Source organism: Triturus cristatus, chromosome 5_2 (genome assembly GCF_964204655.1).
Source record: "Triturus cristatus chromosome 5_2, aTriCri1.1, whole genome shotgun sequence".
In the NCBI taxonomy this organism is placed as follows: domain Eukaryota; kingdom Metazoa; phylum Chordata; class Amphibia; order Caudata; family Salamandridae; genus Triturus; species Triturus cristatus.
The window spans coordinates 426,488,723-426,505,073 of NC_140588.1; the positions used below are offsets into that span (position 1 = coordinate 426,488,723).

General features: G+C 49.7%; 1 protein-coding gene across 2 annotated transcripts in view; it reads right to left on the bottom strand.

Moving 5' to 3' along the window:
• Positions 1–16,351, bottom strand: part of SACM1L (SAC1 like phosphatidylinositide phosphatase) — a 392,433-nt gene that overhangs the window by 123,037 nt on the left and 253,045 nt on the right. For both annotated transcript variants that reach the window (XM_085607365.1, XM_085607364.1), the window contains exon 13: positions 10,297–10,395. In XM_085607365.1, coding sequence (XP_085463491.1) covers positions 10,297–10,395 — 99 coding nt within the window. The remainder of the gene's footprint in view (positions 1–10,296; positions 10,396–16,351) is intronic.

A 16,351-nucleotide genomic window follows, 5' to 3' on the forward strand; every position in this document is an offset into this window, starting at 1 on the left:
GGAAATATGTACTGGATCATCACCTGGATGTGGTGGGTCTCCAAGAGACCCACCTGGCTCGGCGGGATGAGGCCAGGTTGAAACATAAGCAGTTCCCCCTTATCTATAGATCTTCGGCGGTTTCGAAACATAGGGGCGTGGCGCTGCTGTTCCGCTCGACTCTCCATTTCCAGCCCTTGGGAGTCCGGAGCGATAGGGAGGGTAGATGGCTTCTTGTTAAGGGGGTGCTCCCCGGAAGGACCTGTTCCTTCCTTGTGCTGTATGCTCCCAATGCGGGGCAAAATAGATTCCTTTTGAACTTACTGCGAACTGTAGAGGATTTTGTGGAGGGGCGCTCTTCGTAATGGGGGACTTCAATCTCGTTTGGGATCCGGACTTGGATTGCTCCCACTGCCGGAGGGCCGAAACTGGGGTGTTCTCTGATGAGTCGCGCCGGCGGATCGAGGAGCTGGGGTTGCTGGATGGGTGGCACTCCCTGCACCCCCTCTCCCGGGACTACACCTTCTTCTCTCATGTCCACCAATCGTATTCCCGGTTAGATCATATTTTTTACAACCAGTCCCTCCGGGGTTCCGTGAGTGAGGCCAAGATTTTTCCTCTTTCCATTTCTGACCATAGCTTGTTTGCGCTGGGGCTCCAATGGGCGCCAGTGGGGGACGTTCTGCGCAGATGGTACTTTCCGGCTTCCCTGATGAGGGACGATTCCTCTTGCAAGGAGCTCCGTGTGGCGATTCGGGACTTTTTTGACCTTAACCCGGTTCAAGACACATCTGTTTTTACTACCTGTGATGCCTTTAAGGCCTCCATGAGGGGTAGTTACTTAGCTATTAACGCGGCACTTCGATTGAGGAGAACGGAACGAGAGGCGTTAGAGGCGGAACTTGCGGTGCTGGAGCGTGCGCATAAAGACCAACCTTCCAAACGCACGTTGCGACCGCTTACTGCTCTCCGGGGCAAGCTACGGGCGCATTACAATAATAGGTCGGAGTTTACCCTCCTGAAGCTCCGTCATCTCTCTTATGCTCAGGGGAACAAGGTGGGGAAACACTTGGCCCGCCAACTGCGCCGTAAGCGGGAATACATCGGAGGCATTCGGGACGCGGCAGGCGCGCTGCAGCACCGCGATGCGGACAAGGCGGCACGCTTCGGCGAGTTTTATGCGACGTTATACGCGGGGGACTCCCTGGACCCCTCTGCCCAGAGGGACTACCTGCGTACTCTCCTGCTCCCACAGGTTTCTGCGGCCTGGAATGAGCTGCTCTCTCTCCCATCACGAGAGAGGAGGTGCTGAGTGCCATCAAGTCCCTGAAGCCTCATAAGGCGCCGGGTGTAGACGGCTTCACGACCCTCTTTTATCAGACCTTTGCCGCCGATATCAGTGATTTCTAGGTCCAACTGTTCAATGCGATGGCTGAGTCGGGGGTTACCTCGGCCTCTATGGCGGAAGCCGTCATCTCCGTCATCCCTAAGCCCGGTAAGGACCCGGCTCTCTGTTCATCGTATAGGCCGATCGCCCTGCTCAATGTCGACGCCAAACTCTATTCTTCCATCCTAGCGTCTCGCCTGCAAGACCGGATGCCGGTGCTAATCCACCCGGATCAATCGGGGTTTATTAAAGGACGACAAACCCATGATAACACCAGGAGGGTGATTCACCTCATCGAGAAGGCCAACCGCTTTAACATTCCAGTAGCTTTGCTTGGCCTGGATGACGAGAAGGCGTTTGACCGGGTGGACTGGCAGTTTCTCTTCCGTACCTTGGCAGCGTTTGGGTTCTCTGATAGATTCCTCACCATGCTTCGGGCCAATTATAGCGGGCCCCGTTCCCGTGTCGCGGTCAATGGCTGATTTTCGTCCTTCTTCCCACACTCGCGAGGTACGAGGCAGGGGTGTCCGCTCTCTCCCTTGCTGTTCGCTCTGAGTATTGAACCACTGGCGCTAGTGATACGGGAGCACCCGGATATCCGGGGGTTACCCTTTACGGGCGAACAGCACAAGATCTCCTTGTTCGCGGACGACGTCTTGCTCTCACTGGCAGACCCTGCGCACTCCCTCCCCCACGTCCAGATGACCCTGGCACGTTTTGAAGCAGTGGCGGGTTTTAAGGTGAACTACGACAAATCCTATATCCTTAATCTTACACTCTCGTCGATGGAGGTGGACCGCCTTTGGCCGCTCTCGCCTCTTCCTTGGACTCATTCCTATACTTGGGGGTGCGCTTGACCCCCACAGTGGGGAAACTGTATTCGGCCAACTTCCCTCCTCTCATGGATGCGATACGGGCTGACTTGAACCGGTGGAAACCGTTGTTTATCTCCTGGCTAGGTAGGATACACGCGATTAAAATGACGCTCTTGCCGAAGCTTTTATATCTGTTCCAGGCGCTCCCCATTGTCTTGGACACTGATTTCTTTCGCCGCGTTAAGACTCTAATGCTCCGGTTCATATGGCAGGGGGGGCGAGCTAGATTTTCTTTTGCCACTCTCCGACGCCCTCGGGGAGAGGGAGGGATGGGCCTCCCGGACTTGCTCCTCTACTATAAAGCTGCGCAGTTGAGGGTCTTGGTGGAATGGACCCAACCGCTTTCGGAGAAACACTGGCTCCACAAGGACAGAAGTGTGGCGGGACGCACGATATGGGATCTGGTATGGAAGCCTAAGGGGGACAGGCCCCAGAATGCGTACATCAGCACCCCTACCCGCACCACCCTGATGGTCTGGGACTCGGTTTCTGGGGATGAGCGCTGGACTACGTTCCCGTCGCCTTTTACTCCCATACATTTCAATCTGGCCTTCCCCCCTGCTATGCAAGAGGGTCCATTCGACGCTTGGAGAAGCGGGGCTGTCTCGCCCTTACGCATTTGGTTCATGGCTCTGCCCCGCTCACCTTTGCCAATTGTGGACGGGATTATGGGGTTCCTCAGACAGAGCAGTTCCGCTACACCCAACTGCTGCACTGGGCTTTGTCTCCGTCGGTGCGAGAGGCGGCAACTAGTCCGCCCACCCCCTTTGAGGCTTTCCTCTCGCGTACCTCGACAATGCGCGGAGCCATCTCCTTTATCTATGGCCACCTCTTAGCCACCGCTCTCTCTCTCCGAGGCCGCGCTATATGGGCTTCTGGGAGGACATCCTGGGGAGGGCCATTGCAGATGAAGAATGGTCTCACTTGTGGCGCGATTTGACCAGCCACAATCACTCGATGGAGCTGCGCGAGGCACACCTCAAGACAATGATGGACTGGTATCTCTCTCCCGCCAAGATACACCGCATCTTCCCTACCTCCTCGGACAGGTGTTGGAGGGGATGTGGTCTCTTGGGGGACTTTCGCCATATTTGGTGGGATTGCCCGGTCATCCGCCCCTACTGGCAGGAGATACTGTCCCATATTAAAGAGATCTTGGGTTACCCGATCGCGGACTCCGTGGCTCACGTATTACTAGGTCTCCGGGATCCCCTCCTCGAACACCAGACGCGTGCGGACAAAAAGATCCTTTGGTTGTGTTTGGGGGCGGCTAAGGTCACTCTGGCGGCAGCTTGGAAAAAGAAGGAAGCCCCGGCGATATCTTTGTGGCATGCGAGGTTGTGGAAATTGTTGAGCATGGAACGGATGGCGGATGTCTTCTTGGGGTCCTTTAAGAATTTCAGTTTCCGCTGGGGCCCTCTGGTGCGCTTTCTCTCTAGGGGATTGCCAGCAGCGGTATGTCCTCCCTCAATTCGAGCCCTTCACCTGTTCCAGGTATGATTATCGCTTGGGGAATGCCCTGCGTACGACAGAGTTACCACCACTGGGGGGAGGGTGGGAGGGGTTGGGAGGGTCGGGGGGGTTGCGGGGAGTTCTCTTTTCTTTTGAGTTTGATTTTTGGAGAGGCGCCTGAAGAAGAGGGGGAGAGCTAGATCTTTCTCGATTGTTGGGCATTGCCCGAAAGCCTGGATTTTTGCAGGGGCATTTTATTGGGCGTAAGTGAGGCCCCACCATTGACACTCTTCCTGCTACCTCAGATGCGTTTGGGTCTCCTTCTAGCTATAGGGCTGATTGCTTAACGTGGGTGATACACCAGGCCGCTGCTTGGCTCCCTGGCCCCCCCTCCTCATATGCATCCCCCTGCGAGGGAAGTTGTACGGGACTGTCGCCGATGGTTTCTTTTTGTGTTTTCTTATCAATAAAGACATCTTTTACAAAAATAAAAAAACATTATTCAGATTATAATCACAAAACGTCAATGTATGATTGTTTTGTCTGATGTACCTAAGGGCTTTAGCAATGTATGTGTGACACAAATGATATGAGTGGTAAAAAATGGCATGACCAGTAAGAAGCTATCCTGCAGAATTAGGAAATCTTGTGCGATAGGTTCTACTAAAAATATGCATTGTAGAAGTCTTCTAGGTCACAAAGATTAATGAAGCTTTTGCTATCTGAATGTTAAAGTTTGATGATATTGGTTCAAATGATGAAGGCATTTCTTTTTTTCCCCCAGCAAATATACCAACACTAATGCTCCCTCAAACATAAAAAGATCCTTCTGCAAACATTACTGCACAAACAATTAAGTATCTTTAATAGAATGAGACTCATGATTAGATGGTTTTATAGAAACGTTCCGACAACATTTCCTCATTATTAGCCCAGGTCTGTTCTCAAATGTGTTAAAGATATGTAAAATCCACTTCACTTGCCTCACCTTTCATCACATATACCCCCAAAGCCCATAAAGAAATCATGCCTATTTCTTTTTTTAAATCTAGGTCTACAAACTGTGGCCTCCAGTTATACTTTTCATCTGGAAGATATATAGCTATATGCGTTAAACACATTGCAAATTGGTTTTGTTAAGTGTTATATGTGTCATACAAATAGAAACAGTGCTTGACTTCTGTTGGACTTGGCCCTTCTGGCAAGTTCACCCCTAGAACTTTTTGCAGTATCCTGTGTCCCATGGAAAGCGCGTGTGCTCTCTGTGGTTGAATGAGACTGACCTGCCCTCCCATAGGAATGCATGGGGGATCTGAGTGACCGTGCTAGTTCCTGATGCGTGGGGAGTGCAGGGTCGAGTTTGATATGTGCAAACTCGTGAGAGTGAATGCTGCGCAATGATGTGTGCGGCGTTACTGTAGCTAGTATAGAATCGCCACTTCTAGACACTGGCATAAATGTGCAGTGATTGTCTGGCGTGTGATTGGCTGGTGTGCCTGGCTCCAGGAGTCAGGGTGGGTCTGCCCCAGTGGTGGGTGGAGATCTCTGCAGGTTGATGAGTGGAAGGAGTACAACTAGGACCTGAATAGGGCTGGGCTTTCCCCACACAATGCTGGCTCCGCCCCCTGTGGTGCGACTGATGACCCTGGCCTGTTCTGAGAATAGGGAGAGGGGCTGAGCAAAACAAAGTGCTCAAGTGCTCCTGAACCAGTTGTAACTGGTTCTGCCCTACACCCTGTGCTGTGTCACAAAAGAAAAATGTGTATAAAAAGGGGCTGTGACCCCTTACAAAATGTTCTTGTGCTTAACTTGAAACAACCAGGAGCGTGCTGCTGCTGGGGCCCAGGGGAAGGCTTGCCTCCCTGGGCCCTGCTCAGCCCCTGGATGCCTGATGGACTTCGTAGGACCTTTCTTTTTCTGTCCCTGGATCTATCAAGGACTTTGTGCTGGTCCTGAACCTAGCGCCTGGAGAGCGCTTTATTTTAATTCCCCCAGAGAGAGGAGCTGGGGCTGTGCAGCGTCGCGCTGCTGAGAGAAGGGGGAGGGAATCCCCAGACTAGGGATTCCCCATGATGCCGGTCTTGCGGGTGCCCACCCCGCCTACTGGTGCCTTTAATAGCAGGTGCCCACCCTGCGTCTTCGTTACGTGATGACCTTGCGGGTGCCCACCCCGCTTCCATTATTTTAATTTGCGGGTGCCACCCCGCTTCCGTTATTCTAATGTGCGGGTGCCACCCCGCTTCCGTTATTCTAATGTGCGGGTGCCACCCCGCTTCCGTTATTCTAATGTGCGGGTGCCACCCCGCTTCCGTTATTTTAATTTGCGGGTGCCCACCCCGCGTTATATTGCTGGGAAACGGATTCACCGCCGCGGCCCGAGCCGCACATCTAATTCCTTCCGGGCCGCTGCCCAGCGCGACCCGGAAGGCAGGGACTCTGTGGGCGGGGCTTCCGGGAAGGGAAGCCCCGCGAGAGAACAGTCCAGCGCGAGGAGAGCCCTGCGGTGGCGGCCGAGATGCGGAGGAGTCCCGGGTCCCTGGAGGGGGCCCGGGTGAAGAGGACAGGCGGCATGGGCAGTGCGGGGCTCCCAGGAGTACAGGGAAGCCCCGCAGGAGGAGTGCTGCCGCAACAGAGAGGAGTCCCCCGCCAGGAGGAGCAGCCCGGTGAGTGTGAAAGGGCTGGGGGGGGGGGGGGGGGGGGCTCCGCAGAGACTACTGTTGGTGCCTGGTAAAGGCACGGTACCAGTGATGTTTAGAGCGGCCCCGGATGGCAGCGGGCCGCTCCAACAATGGGACATGTTTGTTTATAGAGCCTACATGGCTCCATCGTTTTGCCCCATTATTTTTAGGAGTCACGGATGGGAGGGGGCTCCCACGGCTCGTGTAGTGCCAGTACTTGCTTTCTTGATTGGCTGAGTCACAGCTGCACCGCACCAGCGCGGGCAGCTGCAACGTTCCCGCATATGTTGTTGGAGGGCACAGTGGTGCCAGGCCTTATTACCTCACAGCTGCCCAGCAAGTAGTGGGCAGCTGCATCATTTAGGCCACAGTACTGGGGGACATGTTGTTTTAGAGCCTAGGTGGCTCCAACGTTTTAATATTGTGTCAAGGACCATTTGAAAGCCCATGCCTCATCATTGGCCTTCCACAGCTGCGCAGCACTTAGTGCCAGCTGCAGCATTTAGGCCCTGTTCTTGTCCCCAGCAAGTAGTGGGCAGCTGCTACGTTTAGGTTTTGGCGCAACCTGGACCCTAATTGAATTTAGGTGTTATTGTGATTTATGTGCTAACGTGATTGGGTGTTAGGAAATGTACTGTGTATAGCATGTTTTGCGCACCCTGTGTTATACCTCTAAATGTGGTCTTTTCTGATTATGAGGTTGTTCTTGCTAGTGAGACTGTCTCCCTGTGTGATGTACGCCCCTAGTGTAGTTATACTTAGGTGGTTAGGTCTAATGCGTTAAACTAATGAGAAATTGCATAATGTGCTTATGCCCCTGTGATGGATGCAGGATAGGTTTTATACCTGATGCTAGTGTGATGACGCGGAGGTCATTATTGCGCCAGTAGTTACTGGTTGTGCTCTACAGTGAATTTGTGTTAGTTAGTATATAATCTCTACATGTACAATTGGTGATTTGTGCTGATTCTGACAGTGGTCCATGTGGCCCTGTCCCGTGTAAATAGTCCCTTGTAAAATTCTGCCCAGTGCCAGTTGGCACAGTGTAAATTGTGTGAATATTATCTAATGTGTTTTGGTATAATACAAAGGCTATTTTTATATATAACCTTGTGTGGAGTTTCCTTTGTGGTGGGCCTAGGGTGTTGTTGCTGTGTGCGCGCGCAGACGCTTTACACATTGCCTCCGGGATAAGCCTGACTGCTCGTGCCAAGCTACCAAGGGGGTGAGCAGGGGTTATCTTTGGCGTGCAACTCCCCAGCCCTGACTAGAGTGGTGGTTTCTGCCTGACTTTGGCGCAAGCCCTAGCCAACCAGAAATCCCATTTCTAACAACTTCATTGTCCTTAATAGGCTCAGTGAACTGCAGGAGTTTTAAATGAGGGCAAGAAGGCCTTTGATTGTGTTAACTGGCTTTAAATAAAAGCTTTATTGTGAGTGTAGATTTCATGCATAGTTTGTAAAAATAATGCAAACATTATCTCAGAACCTACTGTTGGTTTCATGATGAAAGCAAAAATACATTTAATTTTTCTGGCTAGATGGACCAGAGAAGAGATCAGGCGCGCTTTCATCAATACATCACAACTGTAGTTGTTGGGGACGTTTGCCTCGGTCTCACAGCTTGGTGGTCGCTGGAGGATGTAAGTGTTTGTGTACACCATCTGTGTTTTCAGTGGCATCAGTTCATCCGAGGAGGCAGTTTGCTCTTTCCTCACTCATGGACTGCTTCGGGTGTTGGCTTGGCAGGCTAAACTGGTGAGTAATTGCCTTCGGCAGTGGCAGCCCTGGTGCTGTTCATCCTTGGACATTGCAACATCAGGGAAATAAGTTTCTTGCTTCGGTTGCAACAGCTCTTCTGAAGTTGCGAGGCACACGGACAGCAACATCACCCAGTCCATTCCTGTCGAACTGCTGGGTGGCACGAGATTATTCAGATGTACTTCTTCATGCAGTCCACCACTAGAACCAGACTCTTGGAGATCGGATACACTCACAATAGAAGTTAATCTCTGCTTTTCTCTCCCTGGGTAGTCAGCTACTTCTAAGTGGGCCAAAAACCAGAAAGACAGCTGGGTTTCTCCTGCTTGACAGTTACTCTTCCTGTAAGGTGAGACACTCTCCTACCTTCTGTGAGGCAGGCTTCTATGCGCCAGGAAGAACTATAGTTTCTCTAGCAAGTTGTAGAGTTAGAGTGAAGTCCCCACACCTCTGAGAGAGTGACTGTCTAAACAGACACCAGCTTTGGTTACACAGCAGTTCAAGTATTCAACAGAGCACTACCCTCCTAGGCGAACAACAACTTGGAAAATGAATAAATTGAGCTGGTGCAGATACAGCATGTGTGCAGGGGGATGGCTCTACACCAGGTAGTGAGGACACTGGCTCCAAGCAGTAATATCCAAAATATAGGCACAATGAAGTCTGAAAACTCTGCACATGGCTGCCATCAGTTTTCTTGTAGTAGCAATAAGGGACAGATAAAAGTGCAAGCCCTTCCTAGAAGCTCCCCCCCCCCACTGTTAACAGAATCCACAGACTCACCATCTGTCCCCATAATCTACCTAATGGCAGTGGTCAGAAAAATCGAACCAGCAAGCCCATACAAAAATGCCTTCAGAACGTTTCTAAGGGGTGCCCTGCCACCCTTCTCCCTCATTTCAGTGTCTTGATCTCGACACACTGGCTTCAGAAGTGTAAGCAATACACTGTCAGGAGAAAACTGTATCCATCCTCCATCTTGTCTCTTACTACACTAGGCACCACCCAAAATTGAACCCACTGCCCCCTGCACCCATATCCACATTGCACAGTTTCACTATAATTTATGTGTCACACATACACACTGTAAACATGCATTAGGCACAACCACAGGATGTTACACTTAAGCTAGACATTTTAAACTAATGGTTCCTGTGAGCCACACTGCCTTCTGACACAGAGAAATGTCTGGTCAGGACTACTAATTCACAGAAATCAGTATGCTGCTACTACTGCTTCATGTCATCAACCTAGGACATAGATATGGCATTAAAAGAGGGCACGCTTGGTGCATCCCTCGAGCTTACAGGGCCACTTTGGGCCTTTAGCATTATATGGAAAGGCGTAGGCCTCAGTTCAAAAGCTACATCAGCAGGACAGCTGGGGTGGTAAAAATCAGGAAACCAATAGACATGCAGTTGGCTTACTCAAGCAGGGGTAGATATACCTGTTTACCAGACAGGGGGGCATTCCCAATCCAACACACCCAAATAACACATCACAGTTGATTGTTCTTCAACAAGAGCAACTAAGAGAAAATCTAGAGTGGAGCCATAAAGAATTACCCAGCCAAGCATTTCTTACAGCCAAAAAGCAAAACCGCAACTCTGAACTTTGCACATAAAGTAGTGGAGATTTACAAAAGCTACTTTTGGAAATTAGCAACTTCAGAGAAATCTCTGTTAAGCAGTAGAATTTGTCACTGTATGTTTGTTTGACAATAGTAATTGGAATATATGAGGGTATATTCAGATTTTTGTATTTGCACCTCCACTATGCACATGCCAACTACCCTGTATACCTACTCCTTATTTGTATTCTTGTATATTTCGTTTCTTTTTTAAGAGAGGAATACAATGTATAACTTTGTGTGGTTTAATATTTACTAACTTTTGGTATTTATTATTACACTCGTTACTATTTTGGCAGAATGTATTTACAATTAAAATCAATGTTCATTGTCCTTTGTCTCACCCATTTACTCTATATAATTTTTAAGAAAACATTTTGTTCAGAAAAGATTCATTTCACCAGTGGACTTGGTTTCTTTTTCTTAACGTTCTTCCTAAATGTTAATTTTTATGAAAGTTTCTGGTTCTTAATGTTGTTCCTAAATGTTAATATTTAAGAAATAAAACTGACTTAGTAGAAAGATTTGCACTTACCTAAACTCATCCTGTAAGTCTGCTACTTGGTCTACCAGGATTTGAAGTCTCTCCCATCGCATTCTACTGCATTCTTTGTGGAAATCAAAGGCAATGTATCTAAAGGATGAAAAATTGTAACACTATAAAAATATTTATTCATATGCCTATGCTGAAAGAACCATGACAGTAAATGCATCATGTCTCTGTGTAGTCCGAGAACAACCACCTTTAATCAGAAAACAAGTTCATGTGCTTCCTTTAATGAATTGACAGGGCAAGGAAACTTTCCAATTGTGTTTAAATTTGCTCTCCGGTGTCTCTTACCCATAAATACACAATATTTTCATGGGTCTCCTCAGTGAATGTCCAAGAATGGGGTACACTTGTTCAGATTTCTATTTTAGGGCTAAATGAATGAGCTGTCAGTGTTCGTAAACATCAGTGCTCAAGTTTCACAGCAGTTGTATTATTTCTATTACCCCTTTCATAAAGGATGGGATGATAACACAAGTTTTCTTTATGTAGTGCTTTCACTCCTTAGTGAATATAATGGGGAAATTTAAAAAAAGGACAGTGTGGCTATCACAAAATAAAGCACGAAGGTATTGAAAAAGACATTCAGGGTGAGGGATAACCAGATTTATTTGTCTGACGGGTAAAATAATCAAAAAGTCATAAAAGGACCTGCAGAGCGTATCAAAGCTGCTATGTAATACAATCCATGAAGGGGCATCTATCTCTCACACTACACCCATCGCATTGCTATGCGTCATGCCCCATAACACAACTGCAGATCCGTGATCGTTGCACACAATATGAAAACACTTCCCACATAGGATAACAACAAACGGACAACACACCATCAACCACACACCCTGCATCAGTATCTGAGCAGGCAAGGACCTCAGCACCCCACGCAGGGGTAGTATGCAGAATGTGAATGCTACAGACCAACACACCTATACAATGCTGAGATTTTCAGTATGACATAAGCAGTCTCTGACTCTCCTACACCATTTCGTTTTGAAATACCTTTTAGAATTAGGAAGAGAATGAGACATTTTTGTATCATCATAATGCCCAAAGGTGCACTGGCATTGCTATGGCTCAGCTAGGGAATGAGACCACATTGCAAACAGGCGCATGTTAACAAATCAATATAATTGCAGCAGATTATCTAAGGAAAACATTGCAAGAGATAGGCTGTTACAAGCATAGCTGCTTTCACGGAAAAGGGCAGTCTCCTGTGCAAGCCCAACAAAGTTCAGAAATCTCCAGCAGAGTGCGCTGAAATTATATTGCAAGAATAGAGTGAGCCACTAAGCTGGAGTGCGCTGTGTACCATGCAGAGAACCGTGGCAATGGTTCACTGGATGCCAATGTATACAGGCTACACGAGTTAAGTAAGAATAACCAGTAATGTTAAAAAGCTGGTGAGCTGTCAAGTTCTGAATTACATTAAGTCATGAAGTAAAGTATGGGAAAAGGTCAAGTATAAGATGTTCTCATATTTCAATCTCAAAGAGATAGTAGCTTGAGTATTTTTCTTTTCCTCGGTGTGTAAAAAAGGAAATATTTTTATCAAGGTTTTTATCAGTGAAAAACATACAGGAGCAATTTACAGATTTAAAGGATGAAGGATAATGTATCGTCAAAAAGAACTGCTACGTTTTTAATCTCATCGACTGGAGTCAGAAGAGCTCTAGGAGTAGTACTTCTGTTTTTCCAGAGTTAAGCTTCAGACTGTTTTATGTCATTCAGAATGCAATCAATGGCCAGTTAGGTTTGAAAAGAGGAAATGAACAAGTTACCTACATTGGGTAACGCTATTTCTGGTGGATACTCCAACCACAGAATCCTTGCATTTATATTATCCATCAGGCTCCAGACTGGATAAGGAGAATGTATTCAGCAGTGCTACTACGCATAGGTAGGTGGCGCTGGTCTGCTGCATGCTGGCTCCATATTGCCCAGGAAGTGAAAGAGAGGGATTGCATATAACTGCCATCCCTGTGTACGGACATCAGATTATTGCCTTTTCCCTTTCTCCACTCTCAGATGGTGAGCGTAAACCAATGGGTGGTGTTAGAAAAACACTCCCACACCGGAAGGGTGGTGGTGTTCTCCCAGACATACACTGTGGTAGCTTGGCTCGAGTGGTCAGGGATCAGGCACCGTGCTAAGCATACGTCATACCCACACAATAACCATGCGTGCATCCATTCCAAAAACGACACTACACCTTAAAAATTATACTGAAAATATATCTCTTTATCTTCTTTTCTCTTAGTTGCTGATTCAATAAATAATAATACAATCACAGTACACAAGGCTTTTCCTGTGGTAGGGTAAGTCAAATAAATAATACTTCAACGATTCAATAAATAAGGTAGATCATAAATAATCAAGGCATAAATATAAGTGCATTACATAAAAGGCAATTAAATATTACGAGGCAATAAATACTGCGAGACAATAAATACTGTGCGACAATAAATACTGTGAAACATTAAATACTGTAAGGCAATAAATACTGTGAGGCAATAAATAGGATTAATACAATAAATACAGTGCTCTCAATAAATAATAAAAGCCAACAGTGACACTTGAAAATCAGTTCACATTCCTGAGGTACTATGGGATGATTTGACCCAATCCCAGCTTGTAGAGATTTGGATGGCCTGAGGGGTATACTCCCTGGCTTGGACAAGGCTGAGGCCTAAACTGAGGTAGATCAAGGGGGAATCTAGAGATCTGGCTCTCCCACACTACACAACCCCTCTGTATTAGTCTCAGCTCACCCCTGGCACTATCAAGCTGGTTCCAGCACCTCTCTAGCCTCTAGGATGGTCTCTTAGGGCTTCACAGGGCCTTAGGCGCCCTCTATTCCACTTACTGCCCTTTTTATGAAGTTCTGACGCCGCCGGAGTCATGTCGACGCCGTGAGGCGGTTCCGGTTCGATGTCGGCGGCCTCGGCTCAATGACAGTTCTTGTCGACGCCGGGAGGCGGTTCCGGTTCGATGTCGGCGGCCTCGGTTCGATGACATCGGGCGGTTCGATGACGTCGGGCAGTCTTGGCTCGATGTCGACTTCGGGCGGCTCCGGTTCGATGTCGGCGGCCTCGGCTCGATGTCGACCTCCGGGCGGCTCCGGTTCGATGACGTCGGGCGGCCTTGGCTCGATGTCGACTTCCGGCGGCTCCGGAGTGCGATCTCCACTCCCGACCTCCGGTGCTCCTTTCCTCAGGTTCCGGCGACTCCGGAGTGCGACCTCCACTCCCGACCTCCGGCACGATTCTCTTCAGGTTCCGGCGACTCCGGAGTGCGATCTCCACTCCCGACCTCCGGCACGCTTCACCTCGGTCTCCGGCGACTCCGGAGGGCGGACTTCACTCCCCCGTCGACGCCGCACACTCTACCTCGGGTGACTTCCTCCTCGACCTCTGGTACTCTCCACGACCTCCGTCGGCGCCCTCTCTCGACCTCTGGCGGCTCCAGGTACGACGTCTGCTTTCCAGTCAGCGCCGCTTCTCCACCTCGGGCTCCAGGTCTCCAGGCTTCTCGACGTCGGACTTCAAGAAGTTACCAGTAACCAGGTCAGGAACTTGCTGTTCTTTACTTTTAAGGCCTGATCCTGCTGTCCAGGTCCTTAAGATGGCTTTTCTTGCTTTCTCCCACACAGGGCTCCAGGCTGGGCTCAGTCAGCAGGGACTAGTATCAAGGGTGGGTTTCTGGACCCCACTCCAGGCACAAGATTCCACCCCTGTTGCCTCACTCCTTCCTCCTTCAGTTCTGTGCTCCTCTCTCTTCACCAGTCAGGTGCCAACTGCCAACTCCAACTGCCAACCTGGAGATGCCTTCCCAACATTCTAAACCTGCCTCACACTGTCACAGGGTTCTGGAATGTTCTGGAAGGTGCTGGTAGGTTCCAGTGATGTCACAGGTGACAATGGGTGGCCACAATTTTGTGTTTCAGGCCCTCAGACAGAAGTTCCAGGGGTAGATAAAATGGCTCCCTGAATCTGCATCAATACTAAAAAGTCTGGTGGTTCCCAAAAAGGAAAAATACTAACAGGGTTTGAGGCAAAAGTGGGACAAAATAAATAATGATGAGGAGGGACCACCCAAAGGGCTGACAGGTCTAACACGCGTCCCCCCCAGCTGAAAGTGGGGAGAGCTACCCAACCCCTTGGGAGTTCTCATCACTAAGGCGGAAATACCTTGAGAGACCGTCTGCATTGGCGTGGTCCACTCCAGGCCGATGTTCCACCTGAAAGTCCATTCCCTGTAGGGAGATAGACCACCTCAACAACTTGGGATTCTCCCCCTTCATCTGCATCAGCCAACGAAGGGGTCTGTGGTCGGTCTGAACTAGGAAGTGCGAGCCAAACAGGTATGGCCGCAACTTCTTCAGAGCCCATACCACTGCAAAGGCTTCACGCTCTATTGCACTCCACTTCTGTTCCCTGGGAAGTAGTCTCCGGGATAGGAAGACCACGGGTTGATCCAGACCCTCTTCATTGAGTTGTGATAATACTGCCCCAATGCCATGTTCTGATGCATCCATCTGGACAATGAACTCCTTGGAAAAGTCTGGGGCCCTTAAGACCGGGGCCTCGCACATGGCTTTCTTCAGTCTCACAAAGGCCTGCTGACAAGCCTCCGTCCAGACTACCCGTCGAGGTTGTTTCTTGAACGTGAGCTCCATGAGGGGGGCTACAATGGTACCGTACCCCTTCACGAAGCGGCGGTAATATCCCGTGAGGCCCAGAAAAGCTCGGACCTCAGTCTGTGTCTTGGGGGTTCCCAGGCCATGATGGCCTCGATCTTCGCCTGGAGGGGCTGCACCGCTCCCCTACCCACCAAGTGTCCAAGGTACAGTACCGACCCCTGCTCGATCTGGCACTTGCTGGCCTTGATCGTCAATCCAGCTTGTCTCAGGGCCTGGAGAACAGCTTGCAGGTGACGCAAGTGATCCTCCCAGCTGTTACTGAAGACGGCTATGTCATCCAGATAAGCAGCAGAGAAACTCTCCATTCCGGTGAGGATCTGGTTTACCAGGCGCTGAAACGTGGCAGGTGCGTTCTTGAGCCCAAAGGGCATAACACAGAACTGGTAGTGGCCATTGGGCGTGGAGAAGGCTGACCTTTCCCTTGCTCCATCAGTCAAAGAGATCTGCCAGTACCCAGAAGTAAGGTCAAAGGTACTCAGATATTGGGCAGCTCCCAGCCGGTCAATCAATTCATCCGCCCTAGGGATCGGATGAGCATCAGTTTTGGTTACTGAATTCAGTCCCCGGTAGTCCACACAGAACCTCAGTTCCGGTTGGGCACCCAGTGGTGCGGCTTTTGGTACCAACACCACCGGACTGGACCAGGGGCTGCTGGAAGGTTCGATCACTCCTAGCTCCAGCATCTTAGTGACTTCACTGTTAATGCTGGCCTTCACCTTGTCTGACATCCGGTAGATCTTGGACTTCACAGGTGGGCTGTCTCCTGTGTCCACATCATGGACGCACAGGTGAGTCCTACCCGGAACAAGGGAGAACAACGAAGAGTACTGTCCCAGGACCTGGCGGCAGTCCTCTTGCTGTTCAGGAGTTAGGGAGGGGGAGAGAATCACTCCCTCCACCGACCCATCCTTCTCTTGAGACGCAAATAAATCGGGGAGAGGCTCGCTTTCCACGTCCTCTCCTCCGTCAGTCACCATCATCAAAATGACTTCGGGCCTCTCGTGGTGGGGTTTGAGGCGGTTGGCATGCAGCACCCGTAGGGGCTGACGAGGGGTCTTAAGATCCACCAAGTAGGTAGCCTTACCCTTCTTCTCCAATACCTCAAAGGGTCCTGACCAGCGATCCTGGAGGGCGCTAAGCTCTCCTGGTTCGATCACCCACACCTTCTGGCCAGGCTCCAACTCCACCGGGTGAGCGTTGTGGTCATACCACGCCTTCATTACTGCTTGGCTGGCCTCCAAGTTGTCAGAAGCTTGCTTCCACAACTTAGCCATTTGGCTCCGGAAGGCCAGCATGTAGCTCACCACATCCTGGGGAAGCTTTCTGGGAGTTCTTTCCCAT